This window comes from Mixophyes fleayi, chromosome 7 (assembly GCF_038048845.1).
Source record: "Mixophyes fleayi isolate aMixFle1 chromosome 7, aMixFle1.hap1, whole genome shotgun sequence".
In the NCBI taxonomy this organism is placed as follows: Eukaryota; Metazoa; Chordata; class Amphibia; order Anura; family Limnodynastidae; genus Mixophyes; species Mixophyes fleayi.
This window is the reverse complement of record NC_134408.1, coordinates 9,708,035-9,718,256: the sequence shown is the minus strand read 5'-3', so window position 1 is coordinate 9,718,256 and position 10,222 is coordinate 9,708,035. Positions and strand designations below refer to the sequence as shown.

Genomic DNA, 10,222 nt, shown 5'->3' with positions numbered 1-10,222 from the left:
TTATATTAAGCAGCTGCACAATAACGTCCCCTGTTTTCTACATGATAGATGTCGACTTTACAACACAGCTTTATACATAGAAACTAGATAGATCCCATTTTGTAGATATAGCCAATATTCCTGAGCACACAGCAGATTACCAGTTTATGGTTATCACATAGATAAAACCGGTCCCTAAGCAATCGCCAATGAGGGTTAGTCCAATAAGGTGTTATTATAGCTTTATTAATAGTGAAAATAAATATTTGAGATCAGGGCTTGTTAAATTTGACTTCCCTGCTCCCATCTTTAACTCAGATATGAATAATTGCTACCTGACATCTGAAGCTAGTCCCTAGTGAATTATTAGCCTACAATCTCATGGATACTGGGTCAGCTTACAAAATGGCCGCCGTCCGTGTGTAGATGACTGGTGCTCGTTAAGTTCTCAGAGTAGCTACATTGAGTAGCTCCTGCATAGAGAATAATCAAATCAGGTTTTCTGCACTTTCACAGATAAGAAGATAAGCAATGGTGGTCAGGACGCAGCGTTGTACGATAACGTGGACGAATCTTAAAGTGGTCGCTAGAGTCTCCTATTCTGCCCTTTACCACCGTTCAACACTGAAAACTGACGATGGTGGTGTCTGCTGTGCGTTCTATGACGATCAATTTCATTGCTGAATGGTTTCAAGTTCTAGAAATATGTGTAAAGTAAACATGGCGAAATGCGTCAATACGAATCAAGATGGATAATTTAACCTGAACTCCCCTTTATATACGCCCTTTGCTTATTTTTTAGGCACACATAACGCATTCTATTATTCTATACCGCATATGTATTTGTTACCACGTATTCTAGTGCATGTTTTGTGTACACTGTTTTCCACCTAGACCAAACTTTTAGGTACGCAGCAAACGTTTTGTTCCTGGGAAGTTAATCACGAACATTACAGTATAAAATACGTTCAATGTATATATACAAATAGCAATATATAATAAATTGCTATTGTAGTGTCTCTTACATTGTCAGAAGTACAAAAAATGCCAGATATGAAGAGTTTTTAAACATATTTTTATCTATAGACGAGAAAAAATGTGCCTCATTTGTCATTCAGTCTCGAAATTTTATACTTCGCCAGCGGAATTTGGACTTAAATGTTTCTTGGTCTTCTCCAACCACACCACTCATGAAGAATAAATTCACCATTAATACCCCAGCTCTGTTCATTGATGATAAATGCTGCAAATTTACAAAATACAGTGCCAAATTTTTATCGCCGCATATAAACGGTCTGTTCTGTTGCCAAATTCAGTTTGCACAAAAAATTTCCGCTCCGGATTCCTTTACTACGAGATGTGATTGTCAGATCCCTGTCTTGGTGACCTCCACAATTTACACTCTAACAAGACACGTTATAATAGTTTTATAACCTTATAGTTTTATAGCCTTATAACCCACTCCGCTCTCTCTTCTCTCCAGACCGAATCCTCTTCCAGTAACACACACAGACAAAGCTACAAAAACAGGGATATTTATTTTATTCACAAGAGTTCTGTAAAAGGCCGGGAGTGTGACTCGGAGGGGTCCTATTCACTGATCCGTTAGCGATAGCGGTTAGAGATGTTCTGGTGAAGTATATGACGTCTGAAGGAGGCACGCGGTCTGGGGGGATCCTGGTTTTTCATTGGATGTCAAGTGGAGAGTGGTCAGGGGTCAGCGTGACATCATTCGCACAAACTCTGCAGAGATAGAGGGGAGAATTTAATCAGATTTAAAGTATAACAGGGCAGTTGTAAGTATGGGATGGCGACATGGGAAGAATCTTACCTTCAAAATCCACTGTGCCGTCTCCATTCAGATCGGCCTCTCTCACTACGTCAGCGATCTCGCTAGTTGTCAGTTTCTCTCCCAGAAGCCTTTGCATGGCTTGCTGTAGTTCGTCCAAAGTGATCTCTCCATCTCCGTTGGCATCAAACTGCGAATCATAAGTGATACAGAAGTGAACCGTTGTGTCTTTGACACCCACAACAATATCTAGGCCAGTGCCGTCCAACGAGTAACCCCAGGGCCGATTGTGGCCCTCCTTTTCCGTGTCACTCAGGGCTGCAAAACTTTGGTTAACCATAGCTCAGATTTTATGGAATTAGCAGGTCATTGATTCACACAGTAGGGGCTAAAGTTATGAAATCCTGATATGATTTGTAAATCTAAAATAATGTTTTGTGTTATAACACACAAAATACTTTGCACACTTATATATTGCAGTTTTATCCTCATCCTGTGTGCTGCCATATCTCCGAGAAAGTCTGTTCCATTCAAGTCACTGACGGAGGCTAAAAGCCATCCAGTGCTTAAATGCACTGCTGTTGCCTGTTGAGCAGCTTCACTGTATGAAACAGATAACTATTAACATCTATAATTTTTCTTTTAAATTGGTAATTATTTTATATATCATTTGCACTGACGCAATAACATTTCTCTTATTCCCTTAGTACTTTCAATTCCATAAGTTGAAACCTCTCATGCAGATAATTTATAGAGGTATTTTCAGCTTGTAGCTTCAGGTGTGACGTCCAATTCATATTTTTATTGAAATACTCCAATAAATAATAAGATAATTTGCAGACACTATTATTCATTTCTCTGCTGTTTTATGGAACAAAAATGATATTTAACCACCTGTCTCAAAGCCGTTGTTTCAAAGAGGAGTGAAATGTAACGCTAAAAAGTTCAAGTTAAACCTCTAACTTATCATCTGAATCCATCCCCAAATATGCGCTATCAACGCTTTCTATCGCTCTCTCCCCGGTGTTTATAAACTTTATTGAAGTTATTTTTTTGTCATCATAGAAACATAGAATTTGACGGCAGATAAGAACCGCTTGCTTGACCCATCTAGTCTGCCCATTTTTTAACCTATGGTAACCTCACACCTTATTTGATCTTTAGTACTTTGTAAGGATATCCTTATGTCTATCCCAAGCATGTTTAAATTGCTCTACTGTATTAGCCTCTACCACCTCTAATGGGAGGCTATTCCACTTATCCACTACACTTTCTGTGAAGTAGTTTTTCCTCACGTTTCCTCTCCAGTGTCAGTGCATGTCCTCGTGTTCTAATACTTCTCTACCTCTGTAGAATGTTTCCCTCCTGCACCTTGTTATAACCTTTGGTATATATGACAGTTTCTATCATGTCCCCCAGTTCCCTTCTCTGCTCCAAACTATACATATTAAGATATTTTAGTCTTTCCGGGTAAGGTTTGTGCTGTAGGCCATGCACCAATTTAGTTGCCCCTCTTTGTACAGTCTGTAATGTACTTATATCCTTCTGGAGATATGGCCTCCAGAATCTGGATCAGCTATTCCGACCTAGTTGCGTCTCACCTCTTTGAAGGCATCTCGGAGTTCCTTCACTCCGATCATCCCCGCCGTCTCTTCCAGGAGCTTTGGAGTCATCAGGTCGACAAAGTCCTGAAAATCCACCCGACCACCAACTGGAGGAGAAAGGGGGGTAGAGAAGGGAGATTACTAAGGGGAGATACTGTCGGGGAAACATATTGAAGAGAGAAACAAGCGGACAGAGACATATATCAAAAAATATATCCAAAAGTCACAAAATATAGAACACCTGGTGACCATGTTACGCATTTCACTGATTTACTTGTCGTCTTCCCACGGAACGTTATTAATGTGCTTTCTTCCACAATCAATACCTGTTATCTTCCTTCGGAAATGGCCATTGCTGGAGTTATCCCACTGTTCTATCTCTTAGCGCCCTCGCAGTACTCACGGTTCATGTTGATCTGCTGAGACAGTTCTATAAGTTCCATCTCAGTCGGCATGTATCCCATGATCCTCATCAGGTTCCCCAGGTCCTTGCAGGTGATGTACCCATCCTTGTCCTTGTCAAACTCCACAAAGGCCTCACGTAGTTCTACAGGAACCAGTGGGAAAAGTGAGACATTAGTGACCGTACCAATATAAAGCTGTAATGCACCCTACGAAGATAGTCCATTATATTTATTTATATAGAAATGAGGCTATAAACATTAGATCACACATCATGGGTTACTCTCCATCAAATCATCTGAAACCATAATTTCTAGGCAGAGAGGAATGAAGGAGAGAAGCTGTGAGTATTGTTCAAACAAAGTGTTTGAATAGGTGTGAAGTACGTTATCTTTGAGGTATGTCTTTTAAATGGCCATCACAGTGAAAGATTGCAGTGACTCAGAAAGGATTGCCCGGGCTGCCGTATTTTCAAACCCACTTGATACATGTTGACTGAATTCCCCTGTTCACAAGTAGATAGGTCAGAAATAACTTATTTTTCCACCAGAAGACAGTAGAAAAATGAATACTGTGCCGTTACTTTGCAAATTATTTTATTATCAATTTGTGGGATGTGAATAAAATAATTTGTAGAGCGCACTTTTTAAAGATTCTCACTGAATTGATATAGCCGTCATATAATACAAATATAATGAATGTATAAAATTATGATTCCGTTTAAAAATAGACTTTATCTTCAGGCTACAGTATAGTGATATACAGTAAAATGGATAAGATATGGGGTAAAGTCTACGCTGTATATAAGAGTAATATTTACCTTCAATCTCGTCAGTTCCCAGTTCCCGGTACTGTGTAAAGAGAAGAGATGAGAGAATCACAATGGTAGTTCCATACCAATATAACTGGTTTTATGCTACCAGCAACTTCCCTTATGTGCTGCTCCCCCTACATCTCCGACCTCAGTCATTTCTACGGGTATCACATATTTGTAAGTCGTGACGTATCATTAAGACACCGAGGGGTTCAGTGCAATCGATATCTTACAGTATCCTCAAACATGCCCGTGTCTTATCCCCACGTACTTGTCTTCTTCAGACAGTCCTGGCCTAGCGGGGCTTACAATCAAAATCCCTCCCCCAGGATGGTTAACTGAACGGAATGTTGGAGAACACCAGGAAACTCCGAACAAACACAGGGATTCCAAACCCAAAGCGCAGTGCAAAAGTTCTATTTGTGACGTCATGGGTCTACTTTTATGTAACTGCACCTGCTTTTATCGGAAAGAGCGTGGATCTGAGCGCCAAGATGGCGGTATCTGCAGGATGCAAAGGTTGCCAAGGCCGATGGGAAGATTCGGATGGAATAGAGCTGTTCCTTTGCAGCCACATGTAACAATGAGGTTTTGTATTACATGAAGAAATAATGGGATGGAATAGGCACGATTACAGGGGCATCCCCTGCCTTATGTTAGGATGCACAGCTGTTTCCTCCCCACAGGGGGACATGAATTTATCTGGGACCTTGGAGGGGTCAGAGATGGGGTCCTATCCCTATAAATATAATAAGTCACATTTTGCACCTCCCAGGTACACATTTGCAGGAAAACACATTTCTAGGTAATAAACAGCTAAAAACAGCCTAAACCAACGCGTAATAAAATCAGTCCCTCATTCCCTTGATGAAATTAAGACGTAAATATTTGTTAATCCTGCAGTATTTTAGGAGAGCAACGGAACATTGCTGGACGTCTCCATAAGTTTTGTGGCTATTCCTTAAACACAAAGACTATACAGAACACACAGCCCCTACTTGGCATTTAATATCTAATTGTTCTACAACAGGTGATATGTCATCCCTTGTTACCAATACCGAGTACTAATGTAAATATACCACACTGGTAATGCATCTCTAACACATCTTATACTAAACACATGCAGCTACTTACCCCCTGCTTCTCGGCAATGCCCTTACGGAGAAAGATACAGGCTGGTCCCAGTCCCTGCATGCCGGTACCCAGCGTTAGAACCGGTAATGCCAACTCTGGATCCGTCACCGCCAATTTCCGGCGGAACCGTGACACCGCTCCCACCGCCTTGTGGAGAGGACAGAAAATGGGTGTGAGAGATTGAGTTTTGGAAAATTATATTAAAATTGTAAACGTGAAACTGGAATCTCGGATCCATATAAAAATACCCATTTCCAACAGAGCAACCACCGAAACTATTTTTTATTAGAGTAAATCTGCTAAAATATAGACAAATCATAGATTGTTTTTTATATATTTTTTTAGCAATTGTTATGATTATTTATTTTGTTACTAAATATTCCTAATTTCCATTGGCAGGTTCGGAGCTTTAAGATTTGTCCGTGAAAATCTTCCTATTTATCAATATGGACCAGCTGTACAGTGCAATACCTCAGATTATATTTAATTAATGTTGGCAATTAGGTTACATAATAGAAGAGATTGCAGATGCACCCCTATAATCTTATACAAAAAGGTCATTTATATATAGATATCAGCTGCCTTGTGGTCTTATACTAATACGTTTTACATGGAATATTCAGCAATAATATTTTACTATAAAGGGTTGCCCTAGTATCATATATCTACACTGAAAATCAAAATCAAAGTTTAACTTTTCAGCCAAGATTATTTATGGGAACACTTGGGGCACCCACCTTTCTGTAGAAACGTGACACCGCTCCCCTGTACGGGACCACCAAATAAGCGTCAGAGAGAAAGCAGAGACTAAACGAGGGGGATTCAGTGTCAGATTATCGGGGTCACCTACAGGCACAGGGTCAAGGTCCGCAGTGACGGGAGAAGATCGGGAGTAAGGAAAGAAGATACCAAAGAGTGATGACAATGGGGGACACAGCGATTTAGGAAGTGAAAGGAGAAGGAAGAAAATGTGGCGGTCGGAACGAATGGCAGCAGAGACTGAGAGACCTGGAGACGAATGATGTGACAGGACGGTTGGGATGGATAATGTGCGGGTATCACAGATCACCAGACTGAGGATAATACAGATTATATCACATGTCTCTGTCCTGACTCTAAACATCTGCTGAATTAATAGCCCCCCCTTCCTCCTCGCATCTGTTGAATCAGCTTTAGATAGAGAAGGACCGACTGGCTTCCAGGAATATTAGTTCCTCCAAATATAGACACAACTCCACAGGGGGGGGCCTCAAAGACACCCCAAACACTGCTCATGCCATCCGATTATGTCTATCTCCAGCCAGCTGTAAACCCAACCAACAGGTGCCTCTGTGGTACTATATAGTAATTACTGTATATTACTACGTGCATAGGAGTATGATCGGTGGAATTCCTATATAGGAGGTATACACCGATCAGCCACAGCATTATAACCAACTGCCAAATATTGTGTAGGTCCCCTTGTGCCACCAATACAGCTCTGACCCGTCGAGGCATGGACTCCACAGGACCTCTGAAAGTATCCTGTGGTATCTGGCACCAAGATGTTAGCAGCAGATCCTATAAGTCCTGTAAGGTGCGAGGTGGGGCCTCCATGGCTCAGACTTGTATTTCCAGCACATCCCACAGATGCTCGATCAGATTGAGATCTGGGGAATTTAGAGGCAAAGTCAACACCTTGATCTCTTTGTCATGTTCCTCAAACCATTCCTGAACAATGTCTGCAGTGTGGCAGGGTCCATTATTCACTGCCATCAGGGAATACTACTGCCATGAAGGGGTGTACTTGGTCTGCAACAGTATTTAGGTAGGTGGTACGTGTCAAAGAAACATCCACATGAATTGCAGGACAGAAAGTTTCCCAGCAGAACATTGCCCAGAGCATCACATTGCCTCCGCCGGCTGCCTTCTTCCCACAGTGCATCCTGGTTCCATTTCTTCCCCAGGTAAATGAGGCACACGCACCCAGTCATCCACATGATGTAAAAAAAAAACATGATTCATCAGACCAGACCACCTTCTTCCATTACTCCAGGATCCAGTTCTGGCGCTCATGTGCACCTGATTGGCGCTTTTGGTAATGGACAGGGGTCTGAGGCTACACCGCAAGCTGCGATGTACTGTGTGTTCTGACATCTTTCTATCATAGCCAGCAGTAACTTTTCAGCAATTTGTGCTACAGTAGCTCTTCTGTGGGATTAGACCAGATGGACTAGCCTTCGCTTCCCACACGCCATGCTTATACTGATGCTTGTAGTACTAGAAGCACCTGCGCAGCCCAGCCATCTAATGGCAGTCTGGGCATGCTGGGGACTGTAGGGCAAAATGGTTAATTTATTACAGTTTTGACATATTGCTCCGCAGCACTAGGATTGTGGGTAAAGCAATAGTGCTATTCAGAACAGGTGTGGTTAATCCTGGGGAGGGAGGTTCCCCAAATTTTTGCGGCCATTATCCCCCCTACAGATTTCAGCCCCTGCTGTAGGTTTCCCTGTCGTAGTTTGAGGAGTCTCCATGCTTTTTGTTCCCCCTATTTTGCCAGGACCAGCCCATTCTGGCTTGGGCTGGTTTAGACTTTTTTTTTTTTGGTGGGGGGCACTCATATTTTTTGTTAAATACATTTTTTTGTCCTGTTGCATATGATATGCTTTTAATGTATGATATGCTTTAAGCGTAACCTAATAAGATGCGTGCATATTTGGTACTTCTCAGAGTTGCTCGTATCTTAACATACGTGTAAACTACGGGATGCAATATATGTTTACATTATAAGCGCAAATTGCGTTCATCTCTACATAAGGCTCAGAGTGTCCATATCGCCAGATTCATCATCATAATCACCATTTATTTATATAGCGCCACTAATTCCGCAGCGCTGTACAGAGAACTCGCTCACATCAGTCCCTGCCCCATTGGAGCTTACAGTCTAAATTCCCTAATATACACACAGACTAAGAGAGACTAAGGAAAATGTAATAGCAGCCAATTAACCTACTAGTATGTTTTTTGGAGCGTGGGAGGAAACTGGAGGACCTGGAGGAAACCCACACAAATACAGGAATAATATACAAACTCCACACAGATAAGGCCATGGTCAGGAATCAAACTCAAGACCCCAGTGCTGTGAGGCAGAAGTGCTAACCACTGAGCCACCGTGCTGCCCTCCCATCAACGCTGTACCACTCACGGTCTCCCCCCGTCAGTGCCACGTCCTACAAAGCCAACATTCATCACTGTAAATAAACTGACAAACACATCAAACATTGGTAAACAAAAGTTCTGCACCCCACAGGGAATATACTGTATATATACTTACTTTTGGCACGCTCTCCATATGAATGAAGTGGTTGTGGTTCCCTGTATTTCCCATACTGTCAGTCTTCACCCCATTGGATAGTTTCCTGCGAGCAAGTCATCTCTTGTCTACGCACCGAATCCACTAGTGTCCACCACACTCCGTGTCCCGCGTGTATGTCTCCAATGTGCTGTTTAATGGACCTTGGGCTGAATGCACGGGAGAGAGGGCTTCTGGACCTTACTACTAGGCAGCCTAAGGACACATGTGATGGGGTCTGTGTGCAGGCTCAGTTATTCTATGACATTTTCCTCCTGGAAGTGGGTGGGATGCATGGCACATAGAAGGGACAAGAAGCAGAGAGTAGGGGGGGGGGGGCAGTGACAGATGGAGAGCCGGGAGATAAAGCCGGCAGGATAAGCAGATGACTCTTCACAGTTTGGTGTAATAACCTGACAGGGTCAAACCGATTAACTTGTTTGGACCATGCACTGAATCCCAAAGTCAGCGGCTTGCAACCTTACTCTAGTTAATTTGGTACACATCAGGCAGCCAGAGCTCCGGCTTAATCGCTGGCCCGGTGTGGGAATTAATGAGGGCTCTGTGGTGATTTAAATCTATTCCAGTGACCTGATTTCTATACATGTCACACTTTCCCTCTCAGGATGAAGGGATCTGTCGGAATGATTCGGCAGCTTGCTGTCTGCAAGGGGTTAACACCCCCCTTGGCCGGGCCAGCCCCAGGTTACAGATAGATAAAGAATATTAATAAAATGTAAGAACATTTAAAAGACAGTAAAAAAAATGCTTTATGCAAATAATAATATTAGTAGGTGATAAATGGTCTAATTTTGGTCAGTAAATCAGCTGTTTAGTGATGGCTGGTAGCAATGTAAAGATTACCATTTTAGCCAATAGGTTAGTGACAGCTTATTAACTCATTCAGAACTTTTACAAGGACAGTCAGCTGTTAGTGAGCAATAGAATATTACGTTTATAAGTTACTGTAGTCTTTTAACAGAATTTTAGTTTTTGTTCTGGAAATTCAAAAGCAGGGAGTAAGAAAGGTGGGCATGAGGGCGGAGGGGGTCAGGCCAGGATATGATAGGGAGGAGCTGCAGCCAGTCTGGAGGCGGAGCAGCTGGCCGCTCCGGAGGAACCACCGAAGAGCGAAAAAGTGGACAACTCTCCCAGAACAACGTCCT

At 42.3% G+C, this 10,222-nt stretch overlaps 1 protein-coding gene across 2 annotated transcripts; it reads right to left on the bottom strand.

The window, feature by feature from the left end:
• Positions 1-1,498: 1,498 nt before the first annotated feature.
• LOC142097302 (calcium-binding protein 5-like) lies at positions 1,499-9,320 on the bottom strand. 2 transcript variants are annotated; one of them, XM_075179017.1, is made up of 7 exons: positions 9,039-9,320; positions 5,723-5,869; positions 4,595-4,625; positions 3,776-3,919; positions 3,370-3,479; positions 1,811-1,958; positions 1,499-1,722 (listed from the first exon to the last, which is right to left on the bottom strand). In XM_075179017.1, exons 1-7 carry the CDS (start codon positions 9,090-9,092, stop codon positions 1,697-1,699), a joined length of 660 nt encoding a protein of 219 aa, XP_075035118.1. In that variant the 5' UTR covers positions 9,093-9,320; the 3' UTR covers positions 1,499-1,696. The 2 variants fall into 2 exon arrangements, with proteins under 2 accessions (XP_075035118.1, XP_075035120.1); XM_075179019.1 differs by lacking the exon at positions 9,039-9,320 and adding an exon at positions 6,460-6,797.
• Positions 9,321-10,222: the final 902 nt, after the last annotated feature.

Coding starts and splice junctions, on each gene's coding strand:
- LOC142097302 (XM_075179017.1), bottom strand. CDS start 9,092: ATGGGAAATACAGGGAACCACAACCACTTCATTCATATGGAGAGCGTG. Junction 5,870..9,038: donor ATATGGAGAGCGTGCCAAAA/GTAAGTATATAT, acceptor CCTCTCCACAAG/GCGGTGGGAGCGGTGTCACG. Junction 3,920..4,594: donor GGGAACTGACGAGATTGAAG/GTAAATATTACT, acceptor TGGTTCCTGTAG/AACTACGTGAGGCCTTTGTG.